Consider the following 23,430-nt stretch of genomic DNA (forward strand, 5'->3'; position numbering starts at 1 on the left):
CCCTTAGGGTTTAGGAAACCCTAAATATGCTTCTAATTTATTTTATATAATTTGACTCATAAATTCCACATAACAATTTAATTGTGCGATGCATGAAACAAATATATATATATATATATATATATATATATATTGAAAAATATATGAACATATACAATATATATATCGGAAGGAAAATGTAAACATAGGGGGATTCATGCATCATAGGGAATGTTTTCATGCTTCGTGGACGTTTCAAATATCTTTCTTTATTTTAAGCGTACCAGATTAGCAGAAAACGAATAAGCCTTTTAATGTGGTGGATGATAGCCTCCTCGTACGATGCGTAAATTCCTTAGCTTTTGGCAAGAACGTGCTGATAACGTGTTGTAGGCCTATTTGATTGAACGATCTAAGGTTTAGAGGGAGAGAGAGGGTTCGGCAATATTGAGAGAGAAGAGAGATTGATTTAATTGCAAAGTATGTTTGATTCACCCCACTGTGCCTTTATTTATAGTAGTGGAAATGGTAAAACCTTTCCCTTTAGGATTACAACATTTAATATGTAATCTAATCCTAATAGGAATATATAATACTTTCCCAGATTCCCTAGGATTTACACAATCACATTCCTATTCTAAATATGACTGCAATAATTACTACGTTTTGGTGATATTTCTCCTTATTTAAAAGTGAGAGGTTTTAGGTTCGAATCTCGTGCATGACGAATTTGATACCAAGTTAAGCTGTCCATTGTGTGGTTTAGTCGAACTCCCATCTCCTTAGTGTAAAAATATTAATGTACTGCAGAAAAAACCCAAAATAATAGTGAATTAATTAATGCAAAATAAAATTTTAAAATTAGTTAGGCTTTTTTTGTTGAAAAAACGATTGTATCAACACTAAAAGGATAGAGGAGTGGATTAAGCCTTATAATAAGCTTACCATAATAATATGATTCAACTTCGTTTTTGGCATTATTATTGAATTATTAAATTAAATTTTAAATTATGCTAGAAAACTAAAATTTTAAATTAAATTTACAAACTAAATAATGTGATTGATAATTGAATTATTATTTAATATTTGATTAACATTATTATTTTCTATTGCGAAACCGAAATGGCCAAATAATTTCCCGAATTCTGAAACCGAGGTCCATGAGTGGTAAAACGTTTTCAAAACCCTTTCTCTCTCTCTCTTTCGTGCCTTTCTCTCACCGGATGCTCGCAAAACCCTAGCCCTCGCTCCCTCTCTCCCGCCCTCTGCAACATTAGGGCTTTGATTCCGCTATATATATAAATATTGCCCTAGAACGTCTATCTATCGTATAATATTTGGGTTTTTCCGTTATCTTTTATTGTTTTTGAATTTTGAATTCGAGGCCGAAGGTAGAGTGAGAGAGATGGTCGCCGGGTCGCGAATTGAAGGTGGGACTCAGATAATCTCAGCAGGAGTGAGAAAAACGATTCAATCCATTAAAGAAATAGTGGGTAATTACTCGGATTTTGATATCTATTATGCTCTCAAAGAAACCGACATGGATCCTAATGAAACCGCCCAGAAATTGCTCAACCAAGGTCTCTGCCTTTCCCTCTGTTTTGCATAGTTCTGTGGTTCTATAGCTTTGTTTGGTGATTTTTTTTGTTGTTATTCTGTTTTGGGTAATGAATGTTTCTTTTTAATTTTCGATTTGGGGTTATCTTTGTGGTTACTGAGTCCATTGTTCGGTGTTCTAATTGTTATTGCGTTTGGTTATTTTAGTTAGTTATTGATTTTAGGGTTGTTTTGTGGAATGTGGCACGCGTGCTTTTATTATTGAGGTTTTGTCATTGTAAAGATTCTGTCCTTGGTTCGTTTTTAGGAGCTAATTGATTGAACTTGTTTTCGGGTGAGTTTGTGACTGTGAGTGGTGAACCAAGTTTGATTGTGTTAGAGTAGTATTTTATGGTTGCCTTGGCGATTATTCCCTCATTGTACTTACCTCTAAGTAGTTGAACTTTTGGGAGTTGGTACATGGGTTTGGTGAAACCCTATAGATAGAACTGATATTTTGATTTTTGGTAACCTCGTGTTGTTTTACTTTTTTGTGTATCTCCTTCCATTAGAATTTCCTTTTTGAGCAATATTTTCACATATGTACATATTACATGCTTCCGTAGAACTTTTGAAGCTATATTAGGGAAATTGTATTTGCTTTATTTTCTCGAGACCTATCAACACAATTTCTCATTGTAGATTGTGTAATACCATTATCTGTCATTTTTCATGTACCAGTTCAGTTTCTTACTGTGAATATTCTCGTTTGTTTTTACCCAGAACCATTTCATATTGTGAAGAGAAAAAGAGACAAAAGGAAGGAGGTATCCTCTAATGTAAGTTTTGGTTTGCCTTTGAATTACTCTTCATTTTTCTTGTGGCTTAATTTCCCACCTTTAGCTTTATATATTTTAGCATGGTACATGTGACTAAGATCAAGTGAACAGTAGTTCATATGCAGAATTTATGTTCTGCATGAAGATCTTAACTCTTTTATGAACTGGTGTAATGATGCATGGTTAAATACTTTTGAGGTTGTGGCTTCCTGTACCGTACAAGTCATTGGTCAATACTCAATAGTGACAGGCATACTTTAGTGTACCGCTAATCTACCGGTTCTTGTTTGACCAATCAAATTCATGATCTTTTTGGCAAAGTGACCCAGAAAAGTGGTAATTAACATTGTGCTGCTACCAAGGATTTTATGTTTCTATGAAATGAATGCCTCCCATGAAAATGAATACTGCTATCAATTAGTCTATTTGGATATGAAAGGCCTTTGGCACTCAATTAATGATCTGCAGAGTAATTCTGTGTCATGTGTTTCATTTCGTCAGTAATTGGTGGCTCTTCTAACTAAGCTTGTTACGACTTCTGTCAACTTTGAAGACATTGTAACTGCTTTCGAATGACCACATTGTGAAATTGTTATTATTATTTATTATTGGTTAGTTGTTTGGGAGATAGTCGTGGTGTTGAGGGTCTCACTAAGTTTATATTTATTTACCACAATCGTAATTTTTTTATTTTTATTTTTATGTTGAATCACATTTCAAATAGTTCTAAAGGGAATTTGTTGCAATGCAAAAGTTTTACTGGTTTACTGTTCGTGGCTTTAGAGTAATGGGCTGGTTCCTGTGGATGCAAGGAGACATTTTGAGAGTGCAGGCCAAGGACCCAAATCAAATACATCCTCTGATCGTCCCCCTTCTCAAAATACAACTTCTGATCGTCCTTCATCTCACAGTACATTTTCTGAGCGTCCCTCATCTCACAATACATTTTCTGATCGTAATGTTAGAAGAGGAGGTTATGCTCGTGGCGGTTCAACTGGTAATTCATATATGTCCTGATTTATTACAAGCTTTTTAATTCTTCTTCTGGAATATTCCTTTTGGTTAATTTTACTGTAAACAAAGCCTCATGATTCTTAATTATTGTCTTTTTTCAACTAGCTCTTTTGTTCGTGTGCCTAGTTGTTGAAATCATGAAAGGAATAGAGATTTTTCAAATGTCTCTGATAAATACCTTCTTAGTGTTAACTAGGTTGACTGCATAGAAAAAGATATATGTAGGCTTATGTTTCATTGTTCATTGAGAAACATTGTAGTGGTTGCTTGATTTGCTAATTTGCTCTAGTTGGATTTTTTTTTTTTTTTTTTTTTTTGCAAAACCACCGTATCACTTTTATTGTATATTTAATTAATCTAGTACTACGATGTTTAGGGATTTCCTGTACAAAAAAAAAGTAGTATTGATGAAAGTGGATGCATTATAGATGAGTGCTCTTTTATATTGCTGAAAGGAAACCAGTATCTAGATTTAGGAAGTGCAGGGTATATTTCACTCGGGTTCATGCTTCTTTGTTACCAAAGTTTAGGGGATGAGGGAACCACAGACTATACAGAGACTGACACAAATGTTTTATGATAAAACATAAGGTTTTCATGTTGCAAATGGATCAAGAATCGTTAGGAGTGGGTGATGAGATTAGTGAATAAGTGGATTGCACATTTTTCAAGCAAGGGTAGATTTAAGAAGGGTTACAGGTTAATGGGAAGGGTAGATTTAAGGACGGCTTACTGATTAATGGGAAGTTGGAGATAAGTGGTGTGATGGATTAAAAGAGCTTCAAGTCAAATTTGACAATATGACTGAGAATAGACTTTAGTAAAAGAGGTCCTGTGCCTGGAACCAGTGATGAGTGGTCAGACAACTTAGTAGCTTTGAAACTAATGAATGAAATCCTCTGCCGGTGAATATAATACATTATGACAATCTCAGGGTAACATATTCAAAGATATTACCAAGAAAAGAAGGTAAACTAGAAAAATTTGAGAACTATTGTGCTGTCTCCTATTCAACGTTAGTTGGTCAAGGCTTGAAAACGGAGCATATAAAAGATGTCCTGTATGATATGGCAGTGGTTTCGTTGAATCTTTCAAAGCTGGAGAAAGTGTTCATGGGAGCGTGACATATGGAACTGTATGCTGGTCTCTGAGAATTAAGACATGGTTCATGACAAAGAATTTGGAGGTTCCTTCGGACATAACTGAGGGAAGCTAATCCTTTATCCCTTCTAATAGTTCAAGCACTGTTATTCTGTAAGAGCAAGCTGGAGCTAACTGAGATCGGTGAATGTGGTGTTGCTTTATTGAACACCCTGCTCGCAATCTCTCAAGTTGGAGTCTATTTATATATGTAATGAATGCTAAGATGTCAACTATGGTGGCTAGATTGTGATTTTTGTGCTCCTCAATTTCTAGTGATTCAGAACATTTGAGAAAATAGGCGATGCTTGTTTAGAATATTTAATACCAGTAGAGAACAATACCTTTTTTCATTTTCAACTGAAGCTAGGATTAAGGTATAGAGGTGTGAAACAGGTTACGGTCAGTTTCAATCAATGTGGTGATAAGAGAAAACTACTTTCTAGTTAATATTAGACTTCTGTTGGTGGCAAGAAATTTAGCTATAAAGCTGAAGTGGGTAGCACTGCAGCATGGGGAAGTATGTCGGTGTCATGAAGTTGGTGCTATAAGCTCAAGATGATGAAGAAAGTGGTGGAAGAGGATAATGAGGAACCTGAACTGTTGATTCTGGTAAGAGCTCCATAAAGTCCAACTTTGTAATACTTGCTGCACCCGAAGGAGTTGTTGGAAGAAAAAAGTGCTTTTCCTTTTACGGAAAAGCATTTGAAATGGCACTTTGGGCACTTGTGTGATTGTGCAATTCGGATCTTTAGGCCTAGAGGGTTAAAGGCAATTAGAGGGCCAATCTGAAACTGATTTTGTTTTCAAGTCAATGACAAGGGCAAATACATGTCTTTTGTCAACCTGGCTGCTGTTTTGTTAATATAATATCTTCTAAAGAAAGATTCTGAAAATTGTTTCTAATAGAAGCATTGAACTGGTGTTTTGGTAATTTAATACAAAAGCTACTGAAAATAAGGGGTGGTTGAGTGGTAGGGAAATTATATAGTTTTGTAGTTTTTATAATAGAAGTGTTGCCAAATTAACAAAGGTAATTTAGAAATGGAAGATGATTATTTTGTTGTATTATAAAGAAGTTGAGGGTAAATATCCAATAAAGATCAAAACCATCAATAGCTTTTAAAAAGAATCTCCCAGGCCTAGATCAGGCTTTGTATGGCCATGTTCTACTGCCATGTTCATTTAGATAACCTTTTGCAACTTGTGTTTTCAAGGAAATTTTTCTGTAGTGTTTCTGGCTACTTTACCTCTGTAATGTTCCTTTGAATTACAGCTAATGATAGACACTGACTAGGTACAGGAATCAGCAGAGAATTCCGTGTTGTGAGAGACAACCGAATTAACGGTAATGTCAATAAAGAAATGAAGCCTGCTTCACCACAGTGTACAACTTCCACCAATGAGCAAGCATCAAATGATTCTGAAAAGGGGTATTTTTTTTATCCTTTTATCTTGTGTGTCTTTATGTGTGTAGCCACGTATTGTTCTTGGCTATATGTCTATGCCTTGCCATAGAATGCCACAAGTTATTGTTGTATAAACCTAGAGGAAACTGAGTTTTGTTAAGTAACATTTGGGGTTGCTGTTTATGAAGACCCTTAGTTTCAGGGTTATTTGTATTTAGGACTTTTGGTATTTATACAAATTTTCCTGCTTTTATTTTTCTATAGTGTTGAAAGGTATGTATTTGTCTTTGCTGTGTTATTGCTGCATTAACTTATGATGATTGTTGTACTGTGCTTTCAGCCAAACAGCAAGTTCAAATAGTCAAAAGCCATCTAGCAGACAAAATTCGTCTCATGGATTGAATGGGCAAACTCGAATTAGAAGCAGTGGTGCTAATTCAACTGGTAATGTTAGAACAGAGACATTAGTGGAGAAGCGAGTCACTCTTCCAAATGCAGCTTCCCGGGTGCAAGCTGGGAAGCCAAACAATTCCCAACCACACTCTCCAGTGGTGGTATCGAGCAACTCTGTTGTTGGGGTGTATTCATCTTCCACAGATCCTGTTCACGTGCCATCTCCTGATTCCAGACCAGCTGCTTCTGTTGGTGCTATTAAACGAGAAGTTGGTATTAGGAGGCAAGCTTCTGGCAACTCCAAGCCATCTGCTCCAGGTATCTCTGTGACTTCTGTCTCAAATTCACTTTTGGGAAAAGAGGGTTCTACTGAGTCATTTCGACCTTTCACTGGAATCTCTAAAGCTGATCAAGTGAGCCAAACTTCTGAGTCTGTGATACCTAGCATGTTGGGCAACAGACCGTTGTTAAGTAATCAGCACAACGTCAGGCCACACCCACCACCTGTGGGACATCAGAAAGGTAATACTTGCTTTAATTATGGACTTTAAATTCACTCCTCTTAAAATAAAATAATCTGCATACAAATTCTATAATAACAGAGTTAAAGCATATATTGTCTGTTCATGTTAGAAAAGCTCACTAATTGGAATGGTCTGTTAGTTTGTTTTGTGGAGTTTTCATTTAGATTCTAAGTTTCAGGGTGATTTTTCTGTTTATCCTGTTTCTGTTTTTACTTTGTGGACGTCTTGTCCACCCTTGTATTTTTATTGTTCTGTGCAAAGTGCAATAAAAATTTGTCTCTCTTTTCAAATAAATAAATTAAATATTTTTGTGCTTTTGTTTGAAATGTTTTGTCTTCACTTCCTTGTATTTTTATTGTTCTGTGCAAAGTGCAATAAAAATTTGTCTCTCTTTTCAAATAAATAAATTAAATATTTTTGTGCTTTTGTTTGAAATGTTTTGTCTTCACTTTTGAAGCCTGTGAGTCATGTGTTATTGAAAATTTTGCAAGTGTAATAATCATGTTTCCGGATGCAGCTTCCCAGACTAATAAGGAGTGGAAACCTAAATCAAGCCAAAAGCCAAGTTCTAGCAGTCCTGGAGTCATCGGAACACCAACAATGTCTATTTCACCTGCTTCTGGTGATTCTAAGGTTTCAGAGTCAGAAGCTGCTAAGTTGCAAGATAAGCTCGCGCTAGTAAATGTATATGATAACTGTAATGTTGTCATAGCACAGAGTATTAGGGTCCCAGACAGTGATCGTTTTCAATTAACGTTTGGAAGCTTGGGGACAGAGCTTGATTCAACAGGGAATATAGTTAATGGATTTCAAGCTGGAGATACAGAGGAGTCAAACAGGGAAGCTGCAGCAAGGTGGTGTTATCTAATTATAACAAGTGATGAGTTAACTTTGCTGTGACATACCCCTCATGCAGTTTTTGAGAAATTTGTTTGCAGTTAACATCTGTTGGCATCCTAGCTTGTCTGACTTATAAATGATTCTATTATGCAGTTTGTCAGTATCAGCTCCAGAGTTGTGCAGTGATGAGGCTTCTGGCATCAAGCCGGTGGATTTATTAGATCACCAAGTTCAAAGTTCTGGCTCTGAATCCCCAGTATCAGGTGCAATTGCTGAGCATCAATTGCCTGAGAAAAAAGAAACTTCTAGTCCCCAGAATTTGGGCAATTATGCAGATATTGGTTTGGTTCAAGACAACAGTTCATCCTATGCACCTTCTGATTCACAGCAGCAAGATCCATCAGAGTTACAAGGTTTTTCGGTGAGTACACTAGTCAGACTACTGTCGCCTTTGTTGGATGCAATTTCATTTGCCAACCATTGTTTCTGATAGTTTTTTAATGTGATTAATGGAGTTTTCTGGAGCTTTATTTTTTTATATAATAATAAAAGCCCTTCATTGGGTAGAAGTGATTGCATGTTGTGACATATATTGACATGTTCTTGAATGTTCATTCTGTCTTCTGTTTGGAAGCAGGCATTTGATTCTCAGACTGGTTATGACATACCTTATTTCAGACCAAATATGGAGGAAAGTCATGGACAGGGTCTACCTCCTCCTCAAGAGGTAAAGTTAAGTGCTTGCGGTATTGTAATGTGTTACAGTTACTGTCTACATAACTAGGCATGTCATAGGATGCATAGAACTGCTGCGTGGTAATGTTGGATGCCCTGAACCTGCTGCTTTATACCTTTGTGAGCATTTTGTGTGCACAATCTATCTATGTTTTCCACGATAAAAAATGATATTCCTGCCATTTTTAAGACAAATACTGCAACTTTTTCTTTTTCCTAACTTGTAGATTATCTTTAGAACTTCTATGCATCATTCAATCAGTTTTTGCTTTCATAAACTGCTTTTAAAAATATTCTGTGTTAGACATTATGGGTGTAATTGAGGCCATCTCTCTCTCTCTCTCTCTCAAGTTTACAATATGTACTACCTTAATTAAACCCATTTATAGTGAATTGGATTTAACAGATGCTATCTTCTCTGGTTACAGGCCTTGAGCTCGCATACCGTCAACAGCATGGCTGCATCAACAGTTGCCATGGTACAACAGCAACCACCCCCAGTGGCACAGATGTACCCACAAGTTCATGTTTCACATTATGCTAATCTCATGCCATATCGCCAGTTTCTCTCACCAGTTTATGTTCCACCAATGGCTGTTCCCGGCTATTCTAACAACCCTGCGTATCCTCACCTGTCTAATGGCAACAGCTACTTGCTGATGCCTGGAGGCGGTTCGCACCTAAATGCAAACAGCCTCAAGTATGGAGTGCAGCAGTTTAAGCCTGTCCCTGCTGGAAGTCCGACAGGGTTTGGGAATTTTACTAATCCTAACGGGTATGCAATCAACTCCCCTGGTGTTGGAGGTGCCACCGGGCTAGAAGATTCATCTCGAATCAAGTACAAAGATGGCAATCTATACGTCCCAAATCCTCAGGTAAAGTCTACCGTTTTATGTAGGTACTTACATTGCTAAAATTATAATGCTCTCCAGTGGGCGATTTGCTGATAAAGAAGTTGATTTTAATCGTTGAAACAAATTGCCTTGTATGAATGTGGGAGAGACGGACAGGCTTTGATGATCTCGTTTTTACTATCCACTATTAATTACAATAACACGTGGTGTTAATTTATGTTTTTAATGATTGACATGGCAGGCTGAGACATCAGAGATTTGGATTCAGAGTGCAAGGGAGCACCCAGGCATGCAATCCACTCCGTACTACAACATGCCTGCACAATCGCCGCACGGTGCTTATATGCCATCTCACGGTGCTCATGCTTCGTTCAATGCTGCAGCTCAATCTTCTCACATGCAGTTCCCAGGTTTGTACCATCCTCCTCAGCCCAGTACAATTCCGAACCCGCACCATATGGGCCCTGCTATGGGCGGTAATGTCGGTGTTGGGGTGGGCGCAGTGGCTCCTGGGGCACAAGTTGGTGCATATCAGCAACCCCAACTGAACCACCTGAATTGGCAATCGAACTTCTGAATAAAAGAAAAGGAAAAAGAAAAATGTGAATCTAACTCCTTGGTTGTAAGGGCTGAAGCAGTGGAGGGTATAGAGAAGGGTTTCTCTCTTGTCAAATGAAGTAGAACCCATAATCTTTTGTTATTTAATGAATCAAGGCATCATGCGGTGTTCCATTTTCAAAATTTCATGCGTCAACCCGAAGAGTGAAACATACATTACGCAACTATTACACCAATGTGGCGGTATCCTAAGCCTATCTCGTGCCACTGGCTTTTATTTTGTGTATTTGACATTACTCGTTAATTTGGGATATTGCCACCTTTGTGTTCCAGTTGCAAATAATTTCATATCCAACTGGAAGGTGCTTCTTGCTCCATCAACGTAAAGCATTGTATCGAATCAGACCCAACCCGAAAACTCTCATAAAGCTGGGTCTGGTGTGTTGGTATTTAAGGGCAATTCCGTAACGAATGTGGTGTTCTTAGAAAAAGTTCCGACTTCAACATTTTTTCGAAGAGGGTGTAGGTTGAGATTTGCTTGAACTTCGATAGGTAGTGGTGTTTAAATAGAATAACCCTTTCTTTTTTTGAAAAAAGATTCACCTCTCGTATACGAAATTTTCATCTTCTAGCCATTGGGATAACAAATCGATAAAAAAAAAAAATCAAAACTAAGAGGCGCAAAATGCAAAAATATTGGGCATAAATCCTTTTATTTTTATTTTTCTCTACATAAAAAATTACGGTAATAGTGGATTGGCCCGGTAGTTAGCATCTTATTCTTTAACTTATTATGTCTTGGTTTAAATTCTCTCTCAATTTTCTTAAAATTTAGTGTAAATATTGTTTGTATGGGAGGGAAAGAGGGAAAGATTGTTGATAATTTTGTATGGCTTTTTGTCATTGTTCACTTTAAAGATCTTTTTTTTAGGGGAGAGATCCTCTTCGAATCTTTCCAACCAAATCTTAGGGATCTGGAGATCCGGACTCTTGAAATTTGATACAACGACTATAATTATTATAATTTTTAGAGAGATCCTCTATTTGTAATTGTTGAATCAAATTTTAAGAATCCTAATCTCCGAATCCCTATGATTTGGTCCCCTCGTCTCAGCCCACGCCTCAGCCCACGCCAGCAGTTGTGTTGCTGGGCTTAGCCACGACCCGCATTCCAATCAGCCAGCCCATGAGGCTGGGCTTACCCTTGTGGCCCAAAATTGAAACCCAGCCTTGGCTGAGGTTTCCTCACAAGACTTGTAAGCCAGCCCATTGGGCTGGACTTGTTTCCGTATTGGTCTCGGTCCAAATCCTAGTAGCCCTACTGCTGGGCTCATTTGTCTTTGGCCCGTGGCTTGTAGCCAACCCGAGCCCAAAATGTCTATAGGGCCTTGACTTACTCACGACACCCATGCCCATCGTGTTTGGGCTACGGATTTTTGAATCCAATGCTAATTTTTAGCATTCTAAATCATTTTAACCTGAATCTTATAATTATTTTTGCTTCTATGATCAACCCTGAAGGGTCTTAATCTATTGAATTAATTAAAGTGACCAGCAGTCCACTAATCTGACAATTAATCCAAAATTATTGGCCTAAAGCTCACTTTTTGGCATTAACAATTCAATAAATTATTTCGTCACTTTGATTCGTTGACTCTCTTTCGTAGTCCCGAAGCACTCACACTTAGGTTCCTAAAGCAATCCACAAATCCACTACACTTTATTGTATATTGTATTATGTGTTCTTGTAGGTACCCCTATATATGAACTAAACATTCATAACTAAATCGAACCTGTAGTTTCAAATTTAGTGCCTTTGAAACCCAAAATTTTCATTCAAAACTTACCACATGAAACCTGTTGTTTCATGCATAAATTAAACCAATACATGTCTATACAACCCGAACGTTCTACAATGTATGGCTTTCCTTATGACTACCCACGTTTTGTTGTACCCTCTGTTTACGGACATGTCGAACTTGAACAAGCTTAATTTCACCGTTCTGGAAGTCTCTGAAAGAAACTACCTGAAGTGGGTTCAAGATGTGACGCTCCACCACACTACAAAGAGTCTTAGAGTTACCATCAAGGAACCAATTGACGATGCATTCGTCGATGAAGCTCAGAAAGCTACTTCTATGATCTTCATCCGAAGACATATCCATGATGCATTGCAGACAGAGTACCTTGCAGAGGAGGATCCCCGTACCCTCTAGCTCACTCTGGCGGATCGCTTTGATCACCAGAAAAACATTTTCTTGCTTGAAGCAAGACACGACTGGCAGCATTTACACTTCCAAGACTTTAAGTCTATGAATGAATACAACTTTGAAGTTGTAAAATCCGATCACTGCTTAAGTTTTGTAACAATGACTTAACTGAACATGATTTTCTGGAGAAGAACTATTCAACCTTCAATGCCACCAATATTGTTCTACAGCAATAATATAGGGCACAGAAGTTCACCGAAATTTCAGATTGGATATCTGTTCTACTTCTTGCTGAAAAGCAGAACCATCTTTTGAAGAAGAATCATCAAGCTCAACCTATCGGCTCGAATGCCGCGCCTGAAGTGCACGCGACAACTTTGAACAGCCATAACCGACGAAGATACCGTCATGGCCATGAGAAAAGGAGGCAAGCCCGACCTCGGGCCCAAGGTCCACTGAACAGAGGCTCATCCAAGGGAGGAAACTTGACCCAGAAGCGCCAACCCTTTGCCTTGAAGGCCCTAAACTTCAAGAACAAAGGAAAAGCTACCGTTCAATCGGATTGCACTGAACTGGATATGTGTTACTACTACAGATCAAGGGATCATTGGTCACATGTATGCCGAGCTACGCTCGAGGCCATTGCCAAGTATCATTCCCGTCGTGAGTCCAACTTTGCGCATGTAGAAATCCCCGAAACGGCTACTACATCTTTGGAGGTTTCATATTTTTTGGAGGCATCCGCTCATATGGAAGAATAAATTTAGACATATTTTTAGGGCATTTAACCCCTAGTGGCCGAACCCATTAGAAGTGGCTAAACCCCCCTCTCTAATTTCTAGGTTTATGGTTTAATTTTGAACAATTTTTCTAAGTCTTCGGAATTATTTGTTTGGTTTGGTTTGTTTTGAACTTTGGATATTATTTCTCGAATTGATTAATTGAATGAATGGAATTATATTTATGCATGTGACCGATTCACTTAATTTATTTCTAGGTATGACTAATGGGGAAGTTAGTTGTCTGGTTGATAGTGCAACCACACACACCATATTGCATGAGAAACACTATTTTACTAACTTCGTACCTAAGAATGCACCTCTGACAACCCTCTCAGGTCCATCCAACATGATAGACGGATACAAAAATGCCCGTATAATGTTGTCTAATAGTACTGAATTAACCATTAAAGAGACACTCTATTCTCCCCGTTCTGGAAGAACATTGCTAAGTTTTAGAGACGTTTGAGATAATCAATATCATGTTGAAACCACTAAAGATAATGGTTCTGAATTTCTTTGTATCACTTCTTACGAATATGGCTGGAAGCATATTCACGAGAAGCAGGAACGTCTCTCGAGTGGGTTGTACATAACAACCATTTGAGCCATAGAGACACACCATGTGGCCGGCCCTAATACTGGGTTCCAAGAAACTTTGTTGCTTTGGTATGATCAAATGGGACACCTCGGATGAGATATGATGCGCTGTATCCTCAAAGCATCTCATGGGCATCACTTGAAATCTTATCCCGGCCATCCGCTTTGCAAAGCATGTTCCTTGGGGAAGTTGAACATTCAAACCTCAATTACAAAGATTATTCACCACCCCCCTAAGTTTCTTCAGAGGAGTCAAGGGGATATTTGATAGGAGCATATTTATGTGACTTAGTTAGCTTCTTTTCTTGCATTTACATAGTTAGTTTCTATTTATTATAGTGATTTAAGCTATTTTCGTGTGTTTGTAGGTTTAAATGGCAAAAGAGGCAAGAAAGTGCATTTTGGTGCATTTTAGAGCAGTTTTGGGCTTGGAATGGATAGCTTGCATATGGAGCAAGGTGGATGGACAAATTTGAAGTCAAAAAAGGCTAGGAACGTGCTACAAATCTGGAGAGTTCAAGACAAAGAAGATAAGGAAAGAGTAAGAAACATGGAACATTATCCAAACAACCTTATCTTATCCAAACCTTATCCAACCTTATCTTATCTTATCCTATCCTAATCTTTTGCTACCTTAATTCCTGTTGTAAAGAGGACTTAATTTCACATTAGAACACCTAGCTATATGGTTTTAGAAGGTCATATCTGTCCCAAGATTGGTGCCGCACCTATTCCTTTCTAGAAGGCCCAAATCCATGCCGTGTACACTTTATTCCTGATCTAAGAAGGCTGTCATAACTTCCCTTCTAGAAGGCCTAATTCCTTGTCGCGTGTTCCTAACCTTTTCCCCCTTGGTTTCTGCTAAACCCTAGTCCTTTTCCCCTAGGATTGTGCAATCTATTTCCCTTCAGAAATTGTGCAAAACCCTAGCATATAAATACATGTTTCTCCCGCAGAAAAGGAGCCATCCATTCACTCATTCAATCATTCATTCATTCAACCACTATATCCCATACATTCAGACCATAATTCGCACCACACACAAGAGCCATAAACTTAGAAAATCCCCATTGTGCCGCAACTGTGCAAGGAAGGAGAAGAAGAAGCCACCTGGAGCCATGCTTGCCATTTAAGACGTTGGATTGTTGGAGCGTTTCTAGGTGTATTCTATCTTAGTCTTCAATGTTTAAATTTAATTGCCTTTGTTTAATTGCAAACATGAGGAACTAATTTATTTTTAGCTAGAGGTGGATTCAAAGCCATGAACATATATGTGATATGAATTGATTTCCTCCAGTTATTGTTTCGTAAAACATGAATGCGATTTACTTATCTGTTTGATTGATAACTTATTCTTGTATGTTGATTAAGGATGCCTACTTAGTTTGTATGCATGAATTTGATGCTAAAATATAAGGGAATTTCACCTAATAGCTATGAACTTATATTTACAAGTAGTCGAGGTTGCTAGTCACAATCGTGTTAAGTAAATCCATGGCAGGAGCATCATGGAGTTCATAGTTACGAATGTCATGTCAATGCTTATGATTTTCATAGAACTTAATGATCTTTGATTGTATCTCTATTATGATGTTCATGTAGGGAACTATTGAAGAATAATTTGGTTGCCAATGCATTGTCCATCCAATTCAATGAAATTAGGAAAATCTAAGAGTTAATTTGTGCAGTTCTCGGTTAATTTGGGGCATTGTCATTCATGGTTTATAGGAATAATAACTGGAAATCGATTTATATGCATATGTGTCATGTGTAGAGATGAACCCTCTAGCTAGCCATTCACCCATATTTCACCCAATTTCGTCCAAGTTGTTTAAGAGTCTTTAATCTACTTGTCTTTATTTTAAATTCATCAAAAAACCCAATCCCCTTTACTTTGTTGTGTCAAATTAGTTAGAATCTGTCTAAACTTGTGTTTTTAAGTGTTTTGAGTCAAGTTAAAAGTAATTTTCGTCCAAATCACCCTTTAGTGTCTAGTTTAAGTCTATTTGATTATTTTGTGCTGTTTTGAGTCCCCTTTAGTTTGTTTTGAGTTCCTTGACTCCAGTTAAGTGTTTTTAAGCTTAGTTTTGTATTTTTGAGTCAGTTTTAAGTAGATTAGCAATCTCTCCTAATCCCCGGCCTAGAACGATCCCTACTTATCCATACTACAATTGTCAACAAGAGGGTTTAATTTGAGTGCTATCTTTTATGACATCAAATTTTGGCGCCGTTGCCGAGGATTAGCAAAATTGCTAATCCTTCTTTGTTTTTGTCCGTGTCTTTTTGCGTTACTTTCTAATTTTGTTTGTTTTGTTTTCTTTGTTTTAGGTACTAGTTTATGACCTAATGTTCTTAACCTGTTTGTGCAAATATATTGGAGTTTGACGACGATTTTGAACGAACTTTGAGAAGGAAAAGGAAGCAACCAGAACCCAATCCACCTAGCTCTAGCTTTAAATCCGAATTTGAAAAAGAGGAAGAGGAAAAACAAGACATGGTGGTGGACAATCGAACAATCAAGGAACTTTTAGCCTCGGGGCTGGATAATGCCGTGCCTATTTGCATTCAATACCCTAGGGCAACTCCGGACAAGACTGATGAGTTTGAATTGAAGTCAAGCTTGCTGCATCATATTCCCAAATACCATGGGCTGTCCATGGAAGATCCAAACAAGCATTTGAAGGAATTTGAAGTAGTATGTTTGAGCATGACACCAATCAACGTGGATGGCAATATTTTGAAGATGAAAGCTTTTCCATTCTCTCTTTTGGAAAAGGCTAAGGATTGGCTCTTTGAATTAGCACCTGGAACCGTCACTTCTTGGGAAAGCATGAAAAGAGCATTCTTGGAGAAATTCTTCCAAACTTCGAGAGTCATTCTTTTGAGGAAGAGGATTAACGGAATTCAACAAAACCAAGGGAGTCTTTTCCAGCATATTATGAGCATTTCAAGACTCTAGTTGCATCATGCCCTCAACATCAAATGAAAGAAGAGCTTCTAATTTAATATTTCTACGAAGGACTTCTTCCCATTGAGAGGCAAATGCTAGATGCCTTGGCAGGTGGTGCTTTGGTTGACAAAACCCCAGTTGCTACCAAGATCTTAATTACAAATCGCGCATTGGATGCATAACAATACGAAGGAGTTGGACAAAGGGACCCCCCATGGCAACACCAAGTCAATGAGGTAAGTGCAATTTCCGAAATTCAATCTCAATTGGTTAATCTCACTGTTCTTGTGTCACAGGTTGTTAATGGATCCAAAGTGCAAAGATCAAATGTTTGTGGCGTGTGCACTATGCAAAGATATTCCAATGATCAATGCCCTCAATTGATAGAGAATAGGGGATGGGAAATTGCCAATGCCGTGGGTTTTCAAGGCCAAAATCAACCAAGGCATGATCCATATGCCAACACTTACAATCTAGGATGGAGAGATCATCCAAACTTGAAGTGGAGGGAGCCTCAACAACCTCAACATCAAGGAGGATTTCGGCAACCACCCCTGGGATATTTCAAAGGCCATTCACACCAATGCAACCTCAACCACCCCCGGTTCAACCAAATTCAGGTATGTTTTTGGATAATGATAAAATTATTCAATTACTCACCTCTTTGACGTAGAGAGTACAAAATCAAGCCAAAGAGATGCAAAATCAAGCTAAAGAGGTGGATGAATTGAAGAAACAAATGGGGCAGATGGCGGAATTCATGGGATAATTTAGAGACCAAGGCAAATTGCCTAGTTCAACTATTGTGAATCCAAGGGGAGGATTTGAAACCGCCAATGCCATCACTTTGAGAAGTGGCAAGGAGGTTGGAACCAACCCACAACTACCCAAATCAAGTAAAAAAGAGGATGAAAAACTGCTACTTGAAGAAGAAGAAGTAGACAAAGCCACGGCAAGGGTAGAACAACCCTTGCCGCAACCCCCTAATGCCTATAAGCCGTCCAATTCAGGTAAGGGTGGTTCACATTCAATTCATTCTAACCCTATTCCACCAAATGTGCCTTTCCCTCGCAGGTTTATGCAATCTAAGAAAGAGGAGGATGAAAAAGACATTCTGGAGACGTTTAGGAAGGTGCATGTCAATATCCCGCCCCTTGATGCTATAAAGCAAATCCTGAAGTACGCTAAGTTTTTGAAGAAGCTTTATACAACAAGGAAGTGGATTCAGGAGAAAGAGGTGGTACATGTAAGTGAGAATGTCTCTGCAATGTTGCAAAGAAAGCTGCCACCTAAATGCACAGATCCAGGTAGTTTCACATCCCTTGTGTAATTGGTAATACAAGGTTTGAACATGCTATGCTAGATTTAGGTGCATCAATTAATGTCATGCCATATTCTGTTTATGCATCTATGAATATAGGAGAACTTAAAAATGATGGTGTTATTATTCAATTAGCCGATCGATCTAATGCATACCTGAAAGGAGTTTTGGAAGATGTTTTGGTGCAGGTAGACCACTTGATTTTTCCTGTAGATTTCTATGTGCTTGACATGGAAGACTCAACCCACTTTCCACCATCGTCAATCTTACTTGGATGACCTTTCATGAAAACAGCCCACACCAAGATTGACGTGGCCAATAGAGCCTTAACTATGGAGTTTAGTGGCGATACGATTAATTTTAAAGTTTCTGAATCTAGTGAGAATCCTATTGATGTTCGTTCTTGTTTTGCCATTGATGTAATTAAAAATATAGGGCAGGAATGTTCAACACCAATTAAGAATGATGCGTTTCGGACCACCAACAAACAAGGAATTGGAATAAAGGACAAGGGACACGCCCCTGCCATCAAGAAACCCAATCTGGCCGAAAGCACCCCTAGTGATTTTGTTAACAATGCTACTGCTTTTGAGCCTTCACTGCAATATATTGGTGAGCCACCTATTCCAATTCCAATTCCCATTTCAACTAATAGGTTGTTACCTTCTTTGGTGCAGGTTCCCAATCGAATCCAAGGTGGTGAGAGAGTTTACATGGACTTTAGGAAGCTCAACGCCACAATCAGGAACGATCACTATCCCCTTCCATTCATTGAGCCTTATTATGAGTATTTTGAGGAGCATGTCGTGGAGGATGTACCCCTCCATGTCGTGGGCACTAATGGAGCTTAAAGCTTAAAAGGAGGTATCGTCCGGCTGGAAGACATTAAAGCAATCGCTTTTTGGGAAGCAACCCATGCATTGAAATAAAGAGGACCTAGGAATCTCCATCAATCCACAACCAGATTTGCGTTCCTTAACCCTTCTCTTTATTGCTTTTACTTTGTCATAATTGTCATGTTTGTTTGTTTGTGAGTCTATGTTTGAAACATTGAGGACAATGTTTGGTTAAGTGTTGGGGCGAGGGGGGTAAACAAATGAGTTTTCATTGATTTTCGTGGGATTTTATCACCTATCACTTCTAAAGTTGTTACTCACTGTTTTTAAGTGTTTTATTGTGTTTTAATGTGTTTAGAAAGGAAAATCCGAAAATTTGAAAAAATTCGAAAAAGAGTGTTTGAAAAACCCAAAAAGAGTCATTTGTGTGTGTTTATTTATGTCTTAGGGTACCTTCCAACACAATGATGAGGATTTGGTTTTTAATTGCATGACTGTTAAAGAAAGTTACAAACATGGATGGAAGTTTGATATGCTCTTTGGTTTATGCTTAGTTGTAGTTGTCATTTACGAATTCGTATGTAATCACAAAGGAAAAAAAATCAGTTTTTGTAACATGCTTGAAGGAAGGAACTCAAACTAACGCTACAACCTTGAGAGACTTGAGCCTAAACTTTGTTTGGAGAGTTATTAATCTTGATATTTTTGTTTTCTAAAGTCGTTGCATGATCTCATTATTTCTTTGCTTGGTTGCTACTTAGAATGCATTTTCATCACTATAGATCCAAATACTAAAACTCATACCCGTTTCATTCAAAGCATAAAATTGATTGCATAACAAATAACAAGATGAAGTTGTTTAGTTAAACCAGAGCCAAAAAAACCTTATTCCTTTGCATATATGTATTGTGGGTTTAACCCCTTTGAGCCTTAGTTAGCCTAATTTTCTTTGGTAACCACATTATCCTTACCTAGCCTAGAACAGGACTATCCATACCCTTGTTCTTAAAGAATAGTGGAGCATGACTTAGAGGGAATTCTGTTTGATCTACAAATTGCAGAAAACCAAGTGTGGGGGAAGGTTTTTCGTTGGAATTCTATGAGGTTGTACGTTTAGTGTGCCAAAGAAAGAAAGAATAGGGCACCGAAAAAAAAAAAAAAAAAAAAAGAAAGGTTGAGAAAATAGAGAAAAAGAGTTGAGAAAAAGGGTCCAAAAGTTTGAATCTGACCCTAATTGTTGTGTGAAGTTTCCCTTTGTCTTCAAAGTTGATTTCTGCATTCAAAAGTGAATTCTAAGTGTTTATTTCATTACTTTGCTTACTATCGCTTTAAGAACTTTTGTTTATCCTTACCTTTCTTTGTTAACCAATACCCTAGCCCCGTTACAACCCTTAGACTTCTATCTTGATTGTTATGTGTTTCAATATGTGGAGTTTAAAATTGGTATGAGTATCTGGTATCCCTGGTTCTCACGTCTAAGTAGTGGCATTCCTTTCATGAGATCATATACACGTTAATAATTGCAGAAAGTGCCATCTTTGATTATATATATGTGAGTGCTAGTCTACATGTTTACATCAATCTTCTGACATATACCTAGTGTAGGGAGTGTAGTCAGAAAATCTGTGTGAAAATAGAGAGTATATCCAATGAGGAATTCAGGGAATTCTCTAAGGCATGTTACTACATTCAAAATGTTGTTTTAATTGATTAAATGCGAGCTAGTGAGTGGTGACTGCGGTTAAGTGTATGCTCAAGAGTAAGGATAACTAAAATCTGTGGGAGTAGTGATTTTTAACATGTGATGTGTTAGTTTCTATTTGTTATAGTGATTTAAGCTATTTTCGTGTGTTTGTAGGTTTAAATGGCAAAAGAGGCAAGAAAGTGCATTTTGGTGCATTTTAGAGCAGTTTTGGGCTTGGAATGGATAGCTTGCATATGGAGCAAGGTGGATGGATGAATTTGAAGTCAAAAGAGGCTAGGAACATGCTACAAATCTGGAGAGTTCAAGACAAAGAAGATAAGGAAAGAGCAAGAAACATGGAACATTATCCAAACAACCTTATCTTATCCAAACCTTATCCAACCTTATCTTATCTTATCCTATCCTAATCTTTTGCTACCTTAATTCCTGCTGCAAAGAGGACTTAATTTCACATTAGAACACCTAGACATATGCTTCTAGAAGGTCCTATCTGTCCGTAGATTGGTGTCGTACCTATTCCTTTCTAGAAGGCCCAAATCTATGCTGTGTACACCCTATTCCTGATCCAAGAAGGCTGTCACAACTTCCCTTCTAGAAGGCCTAATTCCTTGCCGCAGGTTCCTAACCTTTTCCCCCTTGGTTTCTACCAAACCCTAGTCATTTTCCCCTAGGATTGTGCAATCCTTTTCCCTTCAGAAATTGTGCAAAACCCTAGCATATAAATACATGTTTCTGCCGCAGAAAATGAGCCATCCATTCCCTCATTCAATCATTCATTCATTCAACCACCACACACAATAGCCATAAACTCAGAAAATCCCCATCGTGCCATAACTGTGCAAGGAAGGAGAACAAGAAGCCACCTGGAGCCGTGCTTGCCATTTAAGACGTCGGATTGTTGGAACGTTTCTAGGTGTATTCTATCTTAGTTTTCAATGTTTAAATTTAATTGTCTTTGTTTAATTGCGAACATGAGGAACTAATTTATTTTTAGCTATAGGTGGATTCAAAGCCATGAACATATATGTGATATGAATTGATTTCCTCCAGTTATTGTTTCGTAAAACATGAATGCGATTTACTTATCTGTTTGATTGATAACTTATTCTTGTATGTTGATTAAGGATGCCTACTTAGTTTGCATGCATGAATTTGATGCTAAAATATAAGGGAATTTCACCTAATAGCTATGAACTTATATTTACAAGTAGTCAAGGTTGCTAGTCACAATCGTGTTAAGTAAATCCATGGCAGGAGTATCATGCAGTTAATAGTTACGAATGTCATGTCAATGCTTATGATTTGCATAGAACTTAATGATCTTTGATTGTATCTCTATTATGCTGTTCATGCAAGGAACTATTGAAGAATAATTTGGTTGCAGATGCGTTGTCCATCCAATTCAATGAAATTAGGAAAATCTGAAAGTTAATTTGTGCAGTTCACAGTTAATTTGGGGCATTGTCATTCATAGTTTATAGGAATAATAACTGGAAATCAATTTATATGCATATGTGTCATGTGTAGAGATGAACCCTCTATCTAGCCATTCATCCATATTTCACCTAATTTCGTCCAAGTTGTTTAAGAGTCTTTAATCTACTTGTCTTTACTTTAAATTCGTCAAAAAACCGAATCCCCTTTACTTTGTTGTGTCAAATTAGTTAGAATCTATCCAAACTTGTGTTTTTAAGTGTTTTGAGTCAAGTTAAAAGCAATTTTCGTCCAAATCACCGTTTAGTGTCTAGTTTGAGTCTATTTGATTATTTTGTGCTATTTTGAGTCTCTTTAGTTTGTTTTGAGTTCCTTGAGTCTAGTTAAGTATTTTTAAGCCTAGTTTTGTATTTTTGAGTCAGTTTTAAGTAGATTAGCAATCCCTCATAATCTCCGGCCTAGAACGATCCCTACTTATCCATACTACAATTGTCAACAAGAAGGTTTAATTTGAGTGCTATCTTTTATCACATCAATATTTGGGGACCTATCCAACAAACATGCGAACCATTTAAATACTTCATGGTGTTGGTTGATGCATCAACACGATGGTCACATGTCTGCTTATTATCCACACACAACGCTACATTTACAAAACTCCTTGCACAAATTATTAAGCTTAAGGCTCACCACCCTGATTATCCAATTAAGTCGATTCGATTGGATAATGCTGGAGAGTTTAGGTCACAAACTTTTGACGATTATTGCATGTTTGTTGGGATTGAAGTTGAACATCTTGTACCCCATGTTCACACCCAAAATGACCTGGCAGAAGCTTTCATAAAGCGCATTCAAATAATAGTTCAGACTTTGGTTACGAGAACCAATTTGCTGGTATCTGCTTGGGGTCACGCAATATTGCACATAGCTATGTTGGTCCGCCTGAGGCCCACCGCTACCCAACCTCATTCATCGTTATAGTTGGTTACTAGATACGAGCCTAGCGTATCACTTTTACATGTGTTTGGGTGCGCAGTCTATGTGCCAATAGCGCCGCCATTACATACCAAATTGGGTCCTCAGAGAAAAATGGGAATCTATGCTAGTTATGATTCACCATCCATTTTTCCCTACTTAGAGCCCTTGACATGAGATCTTTTTACTTGACGTTTTGTGGATTGTCACTTCGATGAGACTGTCTTCCCGTTGTTAGATCCCCGCACCATTACGAATTGTTGTGGATTACTCCTACTATGTCTCATTTAGATCCCCGCACGCCTCAATCTGAAACTGAAGTGTGACATATTCTAGATCTTCAAAGCATTGCTTAAAGCGTGCCAAATGCTTTTACTGATCTAGCAAAGGTGACAAGATCACATATACCCACTGCAAACGCACCTGCAATGATGGACGTACCGATCGTATGTCGTAACACCGCCGTGGAAGGATTCATAACCCCGGAAGAGGAAGACGGCATAAACTAGTGAACCTAGTATGAATTCGACCATTGCTTACTCATCCGCTCCAATGTATGAGGTTATTCTAGATTACGGTGATGCTTCAGATGAAACATGTCGGGCGCCTGAGAATCGTGAGATTTCAGTCCATTACGCCATATTGGATGAGGTTTGGAATCGGAATGGGATAATTGTCGATGATGCATTCGCTTATGTCATTGCTTCCGACATCGTGCTTAACGATGACATTGAACCACGCTCCATTGATGAATGTTGACGTAGAACAGATTGGTCAAACTGGAAGCAAGTAATCTAGT

The 23,430-nt window shown here is 37.9% G+C and overlaps 1 protein-coding gene across 12 annotated transcripts; it reads left to right on the forward strand.

The window, feature by feature from the left end:
* The first annotated feature begins 1,087 nt into the window (after positions 1 to 1,087).
* LOC137708146 (uncharacterized) lies at positions 1,088 to 10,004 on the forward strand. 12 transcript variants are annotated; one of them, XM_088688904.1, is made up of 11 exons: positions 1,088 to 1,559; positions 2,299 to 2,354; positions 3,138 to 3,351; positions 5,806 to 5,941; positions 6,258 to 6,628; positions 6,716 to 6,832; positions 7,352 to 7,718; positions 7,828 to 8,095; positions 8,309 to 8,401; positions 8,838 to 9,284; positions 9,505 to 10,004. In XM_088688904.1, exons 1-11 carry the CDS (start codon positions 1,385 to 1,387, stop codon positions 9,838 to 9,840), a joined length of 2,580 nt encoding a protein of 859 aa, XP_088545030.1. In that variant the 5' UTR covers positions 1,088 to 1,384; the 3' UTR covers positions 9,841 to 10,004. The 12 variants fall into 12 exon arrangements, with proteins under 12 accessions (XP_088545030.1, XP_088545031.1, XP_068303251.2 ...); XM_088688905.1 differs by having other exon boundaries at positions 7,352 to 7,688; XM_068447150.2 differs by having other exon boundaries at positions 7,352 to 7,688; positions 8,312 to 8,401.
* Positions 10,005 to 23,430: the final 13,426 nt, after the last annotated feature.

The sequence above is a fragment of the Pyrus communis genome, chromosome 17 (genome assembly GCF_041283825.1).
Source record: "Pyrus communis isolate YQ-2024b chromosome 17, ASM4128382v1, whole genome shotgun sequence".
Lineage (NCBI taxonomy): Eukaryota > Viridiplantae > Streptophyta > Magnoliopsida > Rosales > Rosaceae > Pyrus > Pyrus communis.

Excerpts from the sequence above, each read along its gene's own strand:
- LOC137708146 (XM_088688898.1), top strand. The coding sequence starts at position 1,385 with ATGGTCGCCGGGTCGCGAATTGAAGGTGGGACTCAGATAATCTCAGCA. Across the intron at positions 2,355-3,137 it reads GGAAGGAGGTATCCTCTAAT|AGTAATGGGCTGGTTCCTGT; the intron begins GTAAGTTTTGGT and ends TCGTGGCTTTAG. Across the intron at positions 3,352-5,805 it reads TGCTCGTGGCGGTTCAACTG|GTACAGGAATCAGCAGAGAA; the intron begins GTAATTCATATA and ends GACACTGACTAG.